Below are 19282 nucleotides of genomic sequence, written 5' to 3' on the forward strand. Positions count from 1 at the left end.
TCAACTTTTGCTTTATTCAGGTAAACATCAACAGGAAACTGATTATTAAAAAGTACACATGTGCAAGAAAATTAAATAAAATACAAAAATACTAGTTTATTTTTCATTCAATAAAATTAACAGCTGATGTATTTATTTAATATGCAGTAAAATCCCTTTAAAATCGGCATCCTGTGGCTTTAGTTTGATTTAAAATTAATATTTTTGCCGATATTTTAGTAAACTATGATTTTATTTGAATAAAGAGACGTTAAAATGCTCTACTAATATTATTAAATACTTTGAAATAAATACAAAAATATAGGGTAGTGATTTTAACACATTCAAATATGTTTAAAACATCAATTGTATTTTAGAAATGCTTAAAAAATATGAAAAAACTTTGAAAAAATACATAAAATTAGGGTTTTATTTATACTAAACATCAATTAAGGTACACAATTATTATTTTTGGACATTTTTTTATTTTATTTTAAGGGTAAAACAAATGTTGCATGCAGGCCAAAAAATATATATATATATATTAAATTGTTTTCATTTGGCTTTTGGTTGATTCAAAATGAATATTTTTTGCAATATTTTAGTAAATTATGATCTTATTTGAATAAAGAGATGCTAAAATGCTGTACTAATAGTATTAAATATTTTAAAATAAATACAAAAAATATAGGGTCATGATTCAGACATATTCAAATATGTTGAAAACATCAATTTGGTTTTAGAAATGCTGAAATAATATGAAAAAACTTTGAAAAATACTTAAAAACTATTTTATTTATACTAAACATCAATTAAGGTACACAATTATTATTTTTGGAATTTTTTTTATTTTATCTTAAGGGTAAAACAAATGTTGCATGCAGGCCCAAAAAAAAAAAATATATATATATATATATTAAATTGCTTTCATTTGGCTTTTGGTTGATTTAAAATGAATATTTTTTGCAATATTTTAGTAAATTATGATCTTATTTGAGTAAAGAGATGCTAAAATGCTGTACTATTATTATTAAAAACTTTTAAATAAATACAAAAATATAGGGTAATGATTTTAACACATTCAAATATGTTTAAAACATCAATTGTATTTTACAAATGCTGAAATAATATGAAAAGACTTTGAAAAATACTTAAAAACTATTTTATTTATACTAAACATCAATTAAGGTACATAATTATTATTTTTGGACATTTTTTTATTTTATTTTAAGGGTAAAACAAATGTTGCATGGAGGCCCAAAAAAAAACATTAAATTGCTTTCATTTGGCTTTTGGTTGATTTAAAATGAATATTTTTTGCAATATTTTAGTAAATTATGATTTTATTTGAATAAAGAGATGCTAAAATGCTGTACTAATATTATTAAATACTTTGAAATAAATACAGAAATATAGGGTAGTGATTTTAACATATTCAAATATGTTTAAAACATCAATTGTATTTTAGAAATGCTGAAATAATATGAAAAAACTTTGAAAAATACATAAAATTAGGGTTTCACCATGTAAAACTATTTTATTTATACTAAACTTTAATTAAGGTACACAATTATTATTTTTGGACATTTTTTTATTTTATTCTAAGGGTAAAACAAATGTTGCATGCAGGCCAAAAAAAACAAAAACATATTAAATTGCTTTCATTTGGCTTTTGGTTGATTTAAAATGAATATTTTTTGCAATATTTTAGTAAATTATGATCTTATTTGAGTAAAGAGATGCTAAAATGCTGTACTATTATTATTAAAAACTTTAAAATAAATACAAAAATATAGGGTAATGATTTTAACACATTCAAATATGTTTAAAACATCAATTGTATTTTACAAATGCTGAAATAACATGAAAAAACTTTGAAAAATACTTAAAAACTATTTTATTTATACTAAACATCAATTAAGGTACACAATTATTATTTTTGGACATTTTTTTATTTTATTTTAAGGGTAAAACAAATGTTGCATGCAGGCCAAAAAATATATATATATATATTAAATTGTTTTCATTTGGCTTTTGGTTGATTCAAAATGAATATTTTTTGCAATATTTTAGTAAATTATGATCTTATTTGAATAAAGAGATGCTAAAATGCTGTACTAATAGTATTAAATATTTTAAAATAAATACAAAAAATATAGGGTCATGATTCAGACATATTCAAATATGTTGAAAACATCAATTTGGTTTTAGAAATGCTGAAATAATATGAAAAAACTTTGAAAAATACTTAAAAACTATTTTATTTATACTAAACATCAATTAAGGTACACAATTATTATTTTTGGAATTTTTTTTATTTTATCTTAAGGGTAAAACAAATGTTGCATGCAGGCCCAAAAAAAAAAAATATATATATATATATATTAAATTGCTTTCATTTGGCTTTTGGTTGATTTAAAATGAATATTTTTTGCAATATTTTAGTAAATTATGATCTTATTTGAGTAAAGAGATGCTAAAATGCTGTACTATTATTATTAAAAACTTTTAAATAAATACAAAAATATAGGGTAATGATTTTAACACATTCAAATATGTTTAAAACATCAATTGTATTTTACAAATGCTGAAATAATATGAAAAGACTTTGAAAAATACTTAAAAACTATTTTATTTATACTAAACATCAATTAAGGTACATAATTATTATTTTTGGACATTTTTTTATTTTATTTTAAGGGTAAAACAAATGTTGCATGGAGGCCCAAAAAAAAACATTAAATTGCTTTCATTTGGCTTTTGGTTGATTTAAAATGAATATTTTTTGCAATATTTTAGTAAATTATGATTTTATTTGAATAAAGAGATGCTAAAATGCTGTACTAATATTATTAAATACTTTGAAATAAATACAGAAATATAGGGTAGTGATTTTAACATATTCAAATATGTTTAAAACATCAATTGTATTTTAGAAATGCTGAAATAATATGAAAAAACTTTGAAAAATACATAAAATTAGGGTTTCACCATGTAAAACTATTTTATTTATACTAAACTTTAATTAAGGTACACAATTATTATTTTTGGACATTTTTTTATTTTATTCTAAGGGTAAAACAAATGTTGCATGCAGGCCAAAAAAAACAAAAACATATTAAATTGCTTTCATTTGGCTTTTGGTTGATTTAAAATGAATATTTTTTGCAATATTTTAGTAAATTATGATCTTATTTGAGTAAAGAGATGCTAAAATGCTGTACTATTATTATTAAAAACTTTAAAATAAATACAAAAATATAGGGTAATGATTTTAACACATTCAAATATGTTTAAAACATCAATTGTATTTTACAAATGCTGAAATAACATGAAAAAACTTTGAAAAATACTTAAAAACTATTTTATTTATACTAAACATCAATTAAGGTACACAATTATTATTTTTGGACATTTTTTTATTTTATTTTAAGGGTAAAACAAATGTTGCATGCAGGCCAAAAAATATATATATATATATTAAATTGTTTTCATTTGGCTTTTGGTTGATTCAAAATGAATATTTTTTGCAATATTTTAGTAAATTATGATCTTATTTGAATAAAGAGATGCTAAAATGCTGTACTAATAGTATTAAATATTTTAAAATAAATACAAAAAATATAGGGTCATGATTCAGACATATTCAAATATGTTGAAAACATCAATTTGGTTTTAGAAATGCTGAAATAATATGAAAAAACTTTGAAAAATACTTAAAAACTATTTTATTTATACTAAACATCAATTAAGGTACACAATTATTATTTTTGGAATTTTTTTTATTTTATCTTAAGGGTAAAACAAATGTTGCATGCAGGCCCAAAAAAAAAAAATATATATATATATATATTAAATTGCTTTCATTTGGCTTTTGGTTGATTTAAAATGAATATTTTTTGCAATATTTTAGTAAATTATGATCTTATTTGAGTAAAGAGATGCTAAAATGCTGTACTATTATTATTAAAAACTTTTAAATAAATACAAAAATATAGGGTAATGATTTTAACACATTCAAATATGTTTAAAACATCAATTGTATTTTACAAATGCTGAAATAATATGAAAAGACTTTGAAAAATACTTAAAAACTATTTTATTTATACTAAACATCAATTAAGGTACATAATTATTATTTTTGGACATTTTTTTATTTTATTTTAAGGGTAAAACAAATGTTGCATGGAGGCCCAAAAAAAAACATTAAATTGCTTTCATTTGGCTTTTGGTTGATTTAAAATGAATATTTTTTGCAATATTTTAGTAAATTATGATTTTATTTGAATAAAGAGATGCTAAAATGCTGTACTAATATTATTAAATACTTTGAAATAAATACAGAAATATAGGGTAGTGATTTTAACATATTCAAATATGTTTAAAACATCAATTGTATTTTAGAAATGCTGAAATAATATGAAAAAACTTTGAAAAATACATAAAATTAGGGTTTCACCATGTAAAACTATTTTATTTATACTAAACTTTAATTAAGGTACACAATTATTATTTTTGGACATTTTTTTATTTTATTCTAAGGGTAAAACAAATGTTGCATGCAGGCCAAAAAAAACAAAAACATATTAAATTGCTTTCATTTGGCTTTTGGTTGATTTAAAATGAATATTTTTTGCAATATTTTAGTAAATTATGATCTTATTTGAGTAAAGAGATGCTAAAATGCTGTACTATTATTATTAAAAACTTTAAAATAAATACAAAAATATAGGGTAATGATTTTAACACATTCAAATATGTTTAAAACATCAATTGTATTTTACAAATGCTGAAATAACATGAAAAAACTTTGAAAAATACTTAAAAACTATTTTATTTATACTAAACATCAATTAAGGTACATAATTATTATTTTTGGACATTTTTTTATTTTATTTTAAGGGTAAAACAAATGTTGCATGGAGGCCAAAAAAAAAAAACATTAAATTGCTTTCATTTGGCTTTTGGTTGATTTAAAATGAATATTTTTTGCAATATTTTAGAAAATTATGATCTTATTTGAGTAAAGAGATGCTAAAATGCTGTACTAATATTATTAAATACTTTAAAATAAATACAAACATATGGGGTAATGATTTTAACACATTCAAATATGTTTAAAACATCAATTATATTTTAAAAATGCTGAAATAATATGAAAAAACTTTGAAAAATACATTAAATTAGGGCTTTACCAATTAAAGCTATTTTATTTATACTAAACATCAATTAAGGTACACAATTATTATTTTTGGACATTTTTTTATTTTATCTTAAGTTTAAAACAAATGCTGCATGCAGGCCAAAAACAAAACAAAACATTAAATTGCTTTCATTTGGCTTTTGGTTGATTTAAAATGAATATTTTTGCAATATTTTTGTAAATTATGATCTTATTTGAATAAAGAGATGCTAAAATGCTGTACTAATATTATTAAATACTTTGAAATAAATACAAAAATATAGGGTAGTGATTTTAACATATTCAAATATGTTTAAAACATCAATTGTATTTTAGAAATGCTGAAATGTGAAAAATCTTTGAAAAATACATACAATTAGGTTTTTTCCATGTAAAACTATTTTATTTATACTAAATATCAATTAAGGTACACAATTATTATTTTTGGACATTTTTCTATTTTATTTTAAGGGTAAAACAAATGTTGCATGCAGGCAAAAAAAAAACAAAAAAACATTAAATTGCTTTCATTTGGCTTTTGGTTGATTTAAAATGAATATTTTTGCAATATTTTTGTAGATTATGATTTTATTTGAGTAAAGAGATGCTAAAATGCTGTACTAAAATAATAAATACTTTAAAATCAATACAAAAATATAGGGTAATGATTCTAACATATTCAAATATGTTGAAAACATCAGTTTTATTTTAAAAATGCTGAAATAATATAAAAACACTTTGAAAAATACTTAAAATTATGATTTTACCATATATAAATATTTTATCTAAACTAAACATCAACTAAGGAACAAAATTAGTATTTTTGGGCATTTTTCCATTTTATTTTAGAGGTAAAACAAATAATGCAGGCCGAAAAAACATATTAAATTGCTTTCATATGAAAAATAGATATACTTACTTTGTATAAAATGTATAGGATTATCATTGATAGAATATGTTTAATGATTTTAATACTTTTTTTTCAAAATATTGGAATATAGGTATACAATTAATATTTTTGCATATTTATTTATGTTTGTCTTAAGGGGTCGAAGATAAACAATGATTCTGCCTAAAAACATCAAATTGTTTTTAATAATATATAGGATTCTAATTATTAAATGTATGTTTACAACAAACATATATTTAATAATTTTGTCAATGATAATACTACACTTTAAAAATGTGTTTAATGATTTAAAAACATTTTTTAATAATATATAGGATTTTAATTATCAAAATATATTTACAACAAAGATATCAATATAGGTATGCAATTAATATTTGTCTATTTAATTTTAAGAGTTAAAAGATCCCGAAAAAGCATATTAAATTGCTTTAATATTAAAAATAATACTTTTTATAAATTCTAGGATTATCAATGACAAAATATGTTTGATTATTTAAACATTTTTTTAAATAATATATAGGAATTTAATAATTAAATATTTATTTACAACAAATATATCAATATAGGTATGCAATTAATATTTGTCCACGTTTTTCTATTTAATTTTAAGAGGTAAAAGATCCTGAATAAGCATCTTAAATTGCTTTAATATTAAAAATATTACTTTTTATACATTTTAGGATTATCAATGACAAAATATGTTTAATTATTTAAACCCTTTTTTTCAATAATATATAGGAATTTGATTATTAAATATATATTTACAACAAAGATATCAATATAGGTATGCAATTGATAGTTGTCCACGTTTTTCTATTTAATTTTAAGAGTTAAAAGATCATGAAAAAGCATATTAAATTGTTTTAATATGAAAAATATTACTTTGTAAAAAGTGTAGTAATACCAATGACAAAATATGTTTAATGATTTTAAGACAGTTTTTAATAATACATAGGATTTTAATTATTAAAATATATTTACAACAAAGATATCAATATATGTATGCAATTAATATTCGTCCACCTTTTTGTATTTTATTTTAAGAGTTAAAAAGATCCTGATAAAGCATATATAATTGCTTTAATATGAAAAATATTACTTTGTATAAAGTGTAGGATTATCACTGACAAAATATGTTTAGTAATTTTAAACACATTTAAAAAAAATATTTAATATAGTTATATAATGAATATTTTTGCCTATATGTGTTTATTTGAAAAAATGATTCTGCCTAAAACCATCAACTTGCTTTTAATGATATGTAAGATTTAAATATCAAAATATATGTACAACAAGGATATATATATATAGATAAAAAAATATAATTTTTTCACATTTTTCTGTTTTATTTTAAGAATAAAAGATCCTGAAAAAGTTAAATTGCTTTAATATGAAAAATATTACTTTGTATAAATTCTAGGATTATGAATGACAAAATATGTGTAATTATTTAAAATGTTTAATAATATATAGTAATTTAATTAATAAATATTTATTTACAACAAAGATATCAATATAGGTATGCAATTAATATTTGTCCACGTTTTTCTATTTAATTTTAAGAGTTAAAAGATCATGAAAAAGCATATTAAATTGTTTTAATATGAAAAATATTACTTTGTAAAAAGTGTAGTAATACCAATGACAAAATATGTTTAATGATTTTAAGACAGTTTTTAAAAATACAGAGGATTTTATTTAATAAAATATATTTACAACAAAGATATCAATATATGTATGCAATTAATATTCGTCCACCTTTTTCTATTTTATTTTAAGAGTTAAAAAGATCCTGATAAAGCATATATAATTGCTTTAATATGAAAAATATTACTTTGTATAAAGTGTAGGATTATCTTTGACAAAATATGTTCAATTATTTAATTTTTTTTAAATAATATATAGGATTTTAATTATTAAAATATATTTACGACAAAGATACCAATATTGGTATGCAATTAATATTTGTCCACGTTTTTTTTAGTTTATTTTCATAGTTAAAAGATCCTGAAAAAGCATATTAAGTTACTTTAATGTGAAAAATATTAATTTGTATAAAGTGTAGAATTATCAATGAAGAAATATGTTTAATGATTTAAACACATTTTTTAAATAATATGTAGGAATTATAATTAATAAATATATATTTACAACAAATATATCAATATAGGTATGCAATTATATTTTCCATATTATTCTATTTTAAGAATGAAAAGATCCTCAAAAAGTTCAATTGCTTTAATATGAAAAATATATATACTTACTTTGTATAAAATGTATAGGATTATCATTGACAAAATATGTTTAATGATTTAAATCCTTTTTAAAAATATTTTAATATAGGTATACAATAAATATTTTTGCATATTTATTTATGTTTGTCTTAAGGGGTAGAAGACAAACAATGATTCTGCTTAAAAACAGCACACATAGGATTATAATTAATAAATATATATCGACAACAAATATATTAATACAGGTATGCAATTAATATTTGTCCACGTTTTTCTATTTTATTTTAAGAGTCAAAAAAGCATATTAAATTTGTTTTAAATGAAAAACATTACTTTGAATAAAGTGTATTATTATCAATGACCAAATATGTTTAATAATTTTAACACGGTTTTTAATAATATAGAGGATTTTAATTATTAAAATATATTTACAACAAAGATATCAACATATGTATGCAATTAATATTTTTCCACGTTTTTATTTTTTATTTTAAAAGATCCTGATAAAGCCTATTATATTGCTTTAATATGAAAAATATTACTTTGTATGAATTCTAGGATTATCAATGAAAAAATATGTTTAATGATTTAAACACATTTTAATAATATATAGGATTTTTATTATTAAAATATATTTACAACAAATGTATCAATATCGGTATGCAAATAATATTTGTCTACGTTTTTCTATTTCATTTTAAGAGTTAAACAGTCCTGAAAAAGCATACTGAATTAATTTAATATGGAAAATATTATTGTAGGATTATCACTGACAAAAAATGTTTAATAATTTTAAACACATTTTTAAATATTTAATATAGGTATATAATGAAAATTTATGCACATGTATTTATATAAAAAAAATATTCTGCCCAAAACCATTAACTTGCTTTTAATTATATGTAAGATTTAATTATTAAAATATATGTACAACAAGGATATCAATATAGATATACAATTATTTTTTTTCCAAATTTTTCTGTTTCATTTTAAGAATAAAATATCCTGAAAAAGTTAAATTGCTTTAATATGAAAAATATTACTTTGTATAAATTCTAGGATTATCAATGACAAAATATGTTTAATTATTTAAACACATTTTTAATAATATATAGGATTTTAATTATTAAAATATATTTACAACAAATGTATCAATATAGTTATTCAATTAATATTTGTCTACGTTTTTCTATTTCATTTTAAAAGTTAAACAGTCCTGAAAAAGCATATTAAATTAATTTAATATGAAAAATATGACTTTGTATAAAGTGTAGGATTATCACTGAAAAAATGTGTTTAATAATTTTAAACACATTTTTTTTTACATTTAATATAGTTATATAATGAATATTTATGCACATGTATTTATTTAAAAAAAATATTCTGCCTAAAACTACCCAACTTTCTTTTAATTATATGTAAGAATTATTATTAAAATATACGTCCAACAAGGATATCAATATAGATATACAATTAGTATTTTTCCACATTTTTTTCTTTTATTTTTGGAGTTAAAAGATCCTGAAAAAGTTAAATTGTTTTAATATGACAAATTAATATAGTGACTTAAAAAAAATCAATAATAAAACATGTTTGTTTTAAGGAGTATATAGCATAAAATGATTCTGCCCAAAAATATCTTAATTTGCTTTTAGCAATGCATAAGCTTCATTAAAATATATTCTAAACAAATACATCAATAACCATAATACTTTTGCTTCCAATAAGATGCATTCAGGGGGTGTGCCAAAAATAGTAAATTACAGCGTCACTGTTTTACATGCCGAGGCAAGATGAGGTCTCTGAGGTCGTACGCAAAACTACTACGGAGGAGGTTATAAATAATGTGACAAGACACGTTGGAGCGTGTAGCTCAAACAGGAAGTGGAGAAGGCCTCACCTGCCGGGCTCACCTGGGGGAGGTGAGACAGCCGCCGTGTGCCACAGTGTCAACATGGTGGCCACGCGGGGCCTCATTTGACTTGGAAAGTGTTCCTCCCCGCATGCAGTGGTCACGGACCGTTGCTCCGGCTCTGGTTCTGTCCACCCGCCAGGAAGGGCAGGGGGGTGGGGTCAGGAAGGTGTTTCTTTTTGGGAGCCAAGGAGAGGTGTCCATTTTTTACTCCTCAAAACATGTTGCGAAAAAGCCCCAAAATGTGGCTTTAAGGCAGGGGTCACCAACCTTTTTGAAAGCAAGAGCTACTTCTTGGGTACTGATTAATGCCAAGGGCTACCAGTTTGATACACACTTAAATAAATTGGCAGAAATAGCCAATTTGCTCAATTTACCTTTAATAAATAAATCTGTATACATTAAAAAAAAGGGTCATTCAGTTGTACATTTTTTTTTTCCTTTTACGGAAGTTTTTTTGTAGAGAATAAATGGTAAAAAAAAACAAACAAAAAAAGAAAATGTAATTTTGAAACATACCGTATTTCCTTTAATTGCCGCCGGGGCGCTAATTAATTCAAAACCTCTTCTCACTCCTGCGCTTACCAAAGGCATGCGGTAAAAGTAAGCATGCGCTAATTATTTCAAAACCTGTTCTCACTCCGGCACTTACCAAAGGTATGCAGTAAAAATTTGAGTGTGATGTAAATTTGGACCTTGAATCCTACTGAATAGCTCTTAATCTTCTTCCCTTTATGCTGATTTCAAATTACCGGTATTGAAATCAGCCTCCTCCATTTTGAAAATGATGACAGGGGAAGTGTCACAAGTTTGACCAGGCGGTAATTCAAGTCAGGCGCGTACTATATGCCCTGCGGCAATTTAAGGAAATACGGTAGTTTATCTTCAATTTCGACTCTTTAATATTCAAAATTCTACCGAAAAATATGAAGAGAAAAATTAGCTAATTTGAATCTTTTTGAATAAATTAAAAAAATAATTAATGGAACATCATTAGCAATTTTTCCTGATTAAGATTAATTTTAGAATTTTGATGCCATGTTTTAAATAAGTTAAAATCCAATCTGCACTTTGTTAGAATATATAACAAATTTGACCAAGCTCTATTTTTAACAAAGACAAATCATTATTTCTTCTAGATTTTCCAGAATAAAAAAAATTAAAAGAAATGCAAAAGACTTTGAAACAAGATTTAAATATGATTTTACAGATTTTCTAGATTTGCCAGAATATTTTTTTTGTAATTTTAATCATAATAAGTTTGAAGAAATATTTCACAAATATTCTTCGTCGAAAAAACAGAAGCTAAAATGAAGAGTTAAATTAAAATGTATTTATTATTCTTTACAATTAAAAAGAAATACTTAAACATTGATTTAAATTGTCAGGAAAAAAGAGGAAGGAATTTAAAAGGTAAAAATTTGTTTAAAAATCCTAAAATCATTTTTAAGGTTGTATTTTTTCTCTAAAATTGTCTTTCTGAAAGTTTTAAGAAGCAAAATAAAAAAAAAATAATTTATTTAAACAAGTGAAGACCAAGTCTTTTAAATATTTTTTTATGGGGCGGTATGGCTCGGTCGGTAGAGCGGCCGTGCCAGCAACTTGAGGGTTGCAGGTTCAATTCCCGCTTCCACCATCCTAGTCACTGCCCTTGTGTCCTTGGGCAAGACACATTACCCACCTGCTCCCAGTGCCACCCACACTGGTTTAAATGTCACTTAAATATTGGGTTTCACTATGTAAAGCGCATTGAGTCACTAGAGAAAAGCGCTATATAAATTCACTTCTTGGAGTTTCAAATTCTATTTGAGTTTTGTCTCTCTTAGAATGAAAAATGTTGAGCAAAGCGAGACCAGCTTGGTAGTAAATAAATACAATTTAAAAAAATTGAGGCAGCTCACTGGTAAGTGCTGCTATTTGAGCTATTTTTAGAACAGGCCAGCGGGCGACTCATCTGGTCCTTACGGGCGACCTGGTGCCCGCCTTGGTGACCCCGGATCTAAGGGAACGGAGGAAGCGTTTTTATCGGTAATGACTTTGGCTCGCACGATGGAAATATGACGCCGGGAGGTACGGGAAGAAAAGGTGTGAAGGATAAATCAAAGGGAGGGAGAAGAAGATTCTAGAACACGCGTGATTTACGAGCGGCGAGGTACGCGGGGAATTTGGGGCCTCCTTTCATTTCCTCAAAACTCGACAGTGCGCCTAATTAATGTACGGAATAATTCTGGTTGTGCTTGCCAACCTCGGAGCTATTTTATTTGGTACATGATAAGTGTGACCAGTAGATGGCAGTCACACATAAGAGATATGTGTAGACCGCAATATGATGGCAGTCACACATAAGAGATACGTGTAGACTGCAATATGATGGCAGTCACACATAAGACATACGTGAAGACTGCAATATGATGGCAGTCACACATAAGAGAAATGTGTCAACCGCTATATGATGGCAGTCACACATAAGAGATACCTGTAGAAGGCAATATGATGGCAGTCACACATAAGAGAAATGTGTCAACTGCTATATGATGGCAGTCACACATAAGAGAAATGTGTCAACTGCTATATGATGGCAGTCACACATAAGAGATACGTGTAGAATGCAATATGATGGCAGTCACACACAAGAGATACGTGTAGAATGCAATATGATGCAGTCACACATAAGACATACGTTTAGAATGCAATATGATGGCAGTCACACATAAGAGATACGTGTAGAATGCAATATGATGGCAGTCACACATAAGACATACGTGTAGAATGCAATATGATGGCAGTCACACATAAGAGAAATGTGTCAACAGCCCTATGATGGCAGTCACACATAAGAGATACGTTTAGAATGCAATATGATGGCAGTCACACATAAGACATACGTGTAGAATGCAATATGATGGCAGTCACACATAAGAGATACGTGTTGAATGCAATATGATGGCAGTCACACATAAGAGATACGTCTCAACCGCCATATGATGGCAGTCACACATAAGACTTACGTGTAGAATGCAATATGATGGCAGTCACACATAAGACATACGTGTAGAATACAATATGATGGCAGTCACACATAAGAGAAATGTGTCAACCGCCATATGATGGCAGTCAAACATAAGACATACGTGTAGAATGCAATATGATGGCAGTCACACATAAGAGATACGTGTAAAATGCAATATGATGGCAGTCACACATAAGAGAAATGTGTCAACCGCCATATGATGGCAGTCACACATAAGAGATACGTGTAGAATGTAATATGATGGCAGTCACACATAAGAGAAATGTGTCAACCGCCATATGATGGCAGTCACACATGAGAGATACGTGTAGACCGCAATAAGATGGCAGTCACACGTTTCATTACAATGTTTTCTTCCGATATTTTTCTTTTTTATTTGTTTTCTTTTTGGTAAAAACCTGGAAAATCCACAAATCCACACAGACTAAGATGTTTTTTCCAAACTTAAGCGAAAGTTTGGAAAAAACTTCCGATCTTTTAGTTATAACTGACGTTGCTGAAAAAAAAGAGTAGATAAAAGTATCAAATAAAGCATATCGTCACTCCCAAAGAAGTGGTTTTCTTTTTCATTAATTTGTTTTTCGTAAAAACATAATGGTTTTAAAACAAAAATATCCATTATCTTAGTAAATATATAACCTTTTTAACGAAACTCAGCAAAAAGATCGGATTACATTTGTTTTAATACAATGTTTTCTTTCAATCTTTTTCTTTTTTGACTCATTTTCTTTTTGGTAAAAACCTGGAAACTCCACAAATCCACACCGACTAAGATGGTTTTTCCAAACTTAAGCGAAAAGATCGGTTGCCTTTTTCAACAGGTTTTCTTCGGATCTTTTAGTTATCGCTGACGTTGCTGACAAAAAGAGTACATGAAAGTATCAAATAAAGCATATCGTCACTCCCAAAGAAGTGGTTTTCTTTTTCATTAATTTGTTTTTCGTAAAAACATAATGGTTTTAAAACAAAAATATCCATTATATTAGTAAATACATAACCTTTTTAACGAAACTCAGCAAAAAGATCGGATTACATTTGTTTTTAATACAATGTTTTCTTTCAATCTTTTTCTTTTTTTACTCGTTTTATTTTTGGTAAAAACCTGGAGAATCCAAAAATCCACACAGACTACAATGTTTTTCCAAAGCTAAGCGAAAAGATTGGTTGCATTTTTCAACATGTTTTCTTCCGATCTTTTAGTTATCGCTGACGTTGCTGACAAAAGAGTAGATAAAAGTAACAAATAAAGCATATCGTCACTCCCAAATAAGTACTTTTCTTTTTCATTAGTTTAGTTTTTTGTAAAAACAATGGTTTTAAAACAAAAAAAATGCATAATATGAAAAAATACACAACCTTCTTAACGAAACTCAGCAAAAAGATCGGATTACATTTTTTTTTTCAATAAAATGTTTTCTTCCGATTTTTTATGTATTTACTTGTTTTCTTTTAGGTAAAAACGCGGAAAATCCACAAATCCACACCAACTATGATGTTTTTTCCAAAGCTAAGCGAAAAGATCGGTTGCATTTTTCAACACGTTTTCTTCCGATCTTTTAGTTATCGCTGACGTTGCTGACAAAAGAGTAGATAAAAGTAACAAATAAAGCATATTGTCACTCCCAAATAAGTACTTTTCTTTTTCATTAGTTTAGTTTTTTGTAAAAACAATGGTTTTAAAACAAAAAAAAAGGAAAATATGAAAAAATACACAACCTTCTTAACGACACTCAGCACAAAGATCGGATTACATTCTTTTTCAATACAATGTTTTCTTCTGATTTTTTTTTTTTCTCGTTTTCTTTTAGGTAAAAACGCGGAAAATCCACAAATCCACACCAACTATGATGTTTTTTCCAAAGCTAAGCGAAAAGATCGGTTGCATTTTTCAACACGTTTTCTTCCGATCTTTTAGTTATCGCTGACGTTGCTAATAAAAGAGTAGATAAAAAAAATTAAATAAAGCATATCGTCACTCCCAAATAAGTACTTTTCTTTTTCATTAGTTTTGTTTTTTGTAAAAACAATGGTTTTAAAACAAAAAAAAATGCATAATATGAAAAAATACACAACCTTCTTAACGAAACTCAGCAAAAAGATCGGATTACATTTTTATTTCAATAAAATGTTTTCTTCCGATTTTTTTATTTATTTACTTGTTTTCTTGTAGGTAAAAACGCGGAAAATACACAAATCCACACCAACTATGATGTTTTTTCCAAAGCTAAGCGAAAAGATCGGTTGCATTTTTCAACACGTTTTCTTCCGATCTATTAGTTATCGCTGACGTTGCTAACAAAAGAGTAGATAAAAAAATCAAATAAAGTATATTGTCACTCCCAAATAAGTACTTTTCTTTTTCATTAGTTTTTTTTTTTGTAAAAACAATGGTTTTAAAACAAAAAAATGCATAATATGAAAAAATACACAACCTTCTTAACGAAACTCAGCAAAAAGATCGGATTACATTTGTTTTTAATACAATGTTTTCTTTCAATGTTTTTCTTTTTTTACTCATTTTACTTTGGTAAAAACCTGGAAAATCCAAAAATCCACACAGACTACAATGTTTTTCCAAAGTTAAGTGAAAAGATCGGTTGCATTTTTCAACACATTTTCTTCCGATCTTTTAGTTATCGCTGACGTTGCTGACAAAAGAGTAGATAAAAGTAACAAATAAAGCATATCGTCACTCCCAAATAAGTACTTTTCTTTTTCATTAGTTCAGTTTTTTGTAAAAACAATGGTTTTAAAACAAAAAAATGCATAATATGAAAAATTACACAACCTTCTTAACGAAACTCAGCAAAAAGATCGGATTACATTTGTTTTTAATACAATGTTTTCTTTCAATCTTTTTCTTTTTTTACTTATTTTACTTTGGTAAAACCCTGGAAACTCCAAGAATCCACACAGACTACAATGTTTTTCCAAAGCTAAGCGAAAAGATCGGTTGCATTTTTCAACACGTTTTCTTCCGATCTTTTAGTTATCGCTGACGTTGCTGACAAAAGAGTAGATAAAAGTATCAAATAAAGCATATCGTCACTCCCAAATAAGTACTTTCCTTTTTCATTAGTTTTGTTTTTTTCAAAAACAATGGTTTTAAAACAAAAAAATGCATAATATGAAAAATTACACAACCTTCTTAACGAAACTCAGCAAAAAGATCGGATTACATTTTTTTTTTCAATAAAATGTTTTCTTCCGATTTTTTTATTTATTTACTTGTTTTCTTTTAGGTAAAAACGCGGAAAATCCACAAATCCACACCGACTAAGATGGTTTTTCCAAAGCTAAGCGAAAAGATCGGTTGCATTTTTCAACACGTTTTCTTCCGATTTTTTAGTTATCGCTGACGTTGCTGACAAAAGAGTAGATAAAAGTATCAAATAAAGCATATCGTCACTCCCAAATAAGTACTTTTCTTTTTCATTAGTTTTGTTTTTTGTAAAAACAATGGTTTTAAAACAAAAAAATGCATAATATGAAAAAATACACAACCTTCTTAACGAAACTCAGCAAAAAGATCGGATTACATTCTTTTTCAATACAATGTTTTCTTCTGATTTTTTTTTTTACTCGTTTTCTTTTAGGTAAAAACGCGGAAAATCCACAAATCCATACCAACTGTGATGTTTTTCCAAACCTCAGCAAAAAGATCGGTTGCATTTTTCCACACGTTTTCCTGCGATCTTTTAGTTATCGCTGACGTTGCTAATAAGATACTCCCGAAGGAGTACTTTTTCATTTGTTGAGTTTGTTAAAAATCGTATCATTTAAACGGGAAAATACACATTTGGATTAACAACAAAATCCACACCAACTTCAACCGTTTTAACAAATATCTTTTTTTTTTTGAGTCCGATCTTTAACCGATTGCGAAACCAAAAACTTTTGAAACCCCACTTAAGTGCGGATATTTAGCTAAGCAGCCTCGATCTTCAACCTTTACCTCGTAACTTTTCTCACTGTCATTTTTTGTTGACACTCTCAAACTTCTTTCCTCAAACGACAAAAATCCACCGACCTTCGACTTTGTGTTTTTTCATGACGATGCCCCGCCCCCCAATCCTGAAAAGGGGAGGAGCCTGACAATAAACAGGGTAAAAGTGCTGCAGTGGAAACATGCATCAGGACCAAAGCCATGTGAAGAAAACTCCCAGCCAGTCATCAAAAGTAGCATTTTTGTCAATCTTTTATCAAGTCATGCATCAGAAAAAAATCATACAAATTGAGAAAAAAAATGGTTCTGATCGATCCCGATAGACAGTTAAACCGAATACTGCTGCTCTATATCGGTTCTTTCCTCCTGTGCGTGTGTATATTTTATATATATATATAAATATATATATATATATATATATGCTATGTCATCCCGACAAGTCTGTTTCGCCGGTTTCCCTGCTCCTCAGGGGATTTCATTGAAGTGTCCCTTCACACTTCGAGCCAGTTTCGTAGGTATCCCCGCTCTTCCGGGGATTTCATTGACGTGTCCCTTCACACTTCAATGAAATCCCCCGAAGAGCAGGGAAACCTGCGAAACAGGCTTGTCGGGATGAAATAGCCTCTGTGTTTTTCTCCTGACCTAACGTATATTCCGCTCTACCCCGTTATTGAGCCCCGTATCACGGATAAACCACAGAAACCTTGACTATGTATATATGTATATGTATATGTATATATATATATATATACATACATAATATATATGTATATATACAATAAATAAATATTGTATATATATATATACAGTATATATACTATATATACATAATATATATGTGCGTATACATATATATATATATGCTTATATATGTATATATATATACATATATATATGTATATATATATACATATACACATGATGTGTCAATCATGTATGATTGACAGTGCAAATATGGCGATGCGTACAGTATGCATACATTACATTTTATGGCTGTTAAGCTCTCTGCACTTCTTGAAATAAAGCTATTTAAAGTTTTTTTTGTTTTTTTTTTAAGTATTGAAAATACTGAAATGCTGGTATTAAAAATACAATATTTGGTATTAAAAGCAATCTGTAGGTCCAAACTGCAATGTCAGCATATTCTATTTGGATGGATACTCACTAAGATACTTCATAAAGACTTCAGGCTACTGCAGGTATTACAGTAGCTTTTTGTTGTTGTTTGTCTTTGGCGTGGTCACCAGTTCCTCTGCAGCCACCCGGACACATACTCGTAGACCAGCAGCATCACAGCGCCACCTGGGGGGCGGACATTGTTTCAATGTAAACAAAACAACCAAACAGGATGTAAAGAAAAACGATTTAAGGGTCTTACCCGGCCCGAGTCTCATTATCTTTGGCACCAAACCCTTATAGAGTGCCAAGTACCTGCATGAAGAAATACACAACATAAAATACTGCATGCAAACATGTATTTGAGTACATTGTACTTGAAGTATACGCAGCAGGCCTTTGCAGGTACTTGTAGAGTGCATAATGTGTGCAAGCAAGTGGAACACGCTGCACTGTATGGACTGTGAGAGCATGTATGTGCAGAGCATGTATGTGCAGAACATGTATGTGCAGAGCATGTATGTGCAGAACATGTATGTGCAGAGCATGTATGTGCAGAGCATGTATGTGCAGAGCATGTATGTGCAGAACATGTATGTGCAGAGCATGAATGTGCAGAGCATGTATGTGCAGAACATGTATGTGCAGAGCATGTATGTGCAGAACATGTATGTGCAGAACATGTATGTGCAGAGCATGAATGTGCAGAGCATGTATGTGCAGAACATGTATGTGCAGAGCATGTATGTGCAGAACATGTATGTGCAGAGCATGTATGTGCAGAGCATGTATGTGCAGAACATGTATGTGCAGAGCATGTATGTGCAGAACATGTATGTGCAGAACATGTATGTGCAGAGCATGTATGTGCAGAGCATGTGTGTGCAGAGCATGTATGTGCATTAACATACTCAGTGAGAGAGCTGACTCCGTCCTAAGCTGCCCACCAGACAACATTGAGGAGTTGGCTTG

The 19282-nt window shown here is 27.2% G+C and overlaps 1 protein-coding gene across 1 annotated transcript in view; it reads right to left on the minus strand.

The window, feature by feature from the left end:
- Positions 1-17428: 17428 nt before the first annotated feature.
- Positions 17429-19282, minus strand: part of LOC133550149 (mitochondrial 2-oxodicarboxylate carrier-like) — a 631183-nt gene continuing 629329 nt past the window's right edge. Inside the window, exons 10-11 of the mRNA XM_061896248.1 lie at positions 18573-18625; positions 17429-18496 (exon numbers count right to left, since the gene is read on the minus strand). Of these exons, the coding sequence (XP_061752232.1) occupies positions 18435-18496; positions 18573-18625 (115 nt within the window). The 3' untranslated portion in view covers positions 17429-18434. The remainder of the gene's footprint in view (positions 18497-18572; positions 18626-19282) is intronic.

The sequence above is a fragment of the Nerophis ophidion genome, linkage group LG03 (genome assembly GCF_033978795.1).
Source record: "Nerophis ophidion isolate RoL-2023_Sa linkage group LG03, RoL_Noph_v1.0, whole genome shotgun sequence".
Classification (NCBI taxonomy): Eukaryota; Metazoa; Chordata; class Actinopteri; order Syngnathiformes; family Syngnathidae; genus Nerophis; species Nerophis ophidion.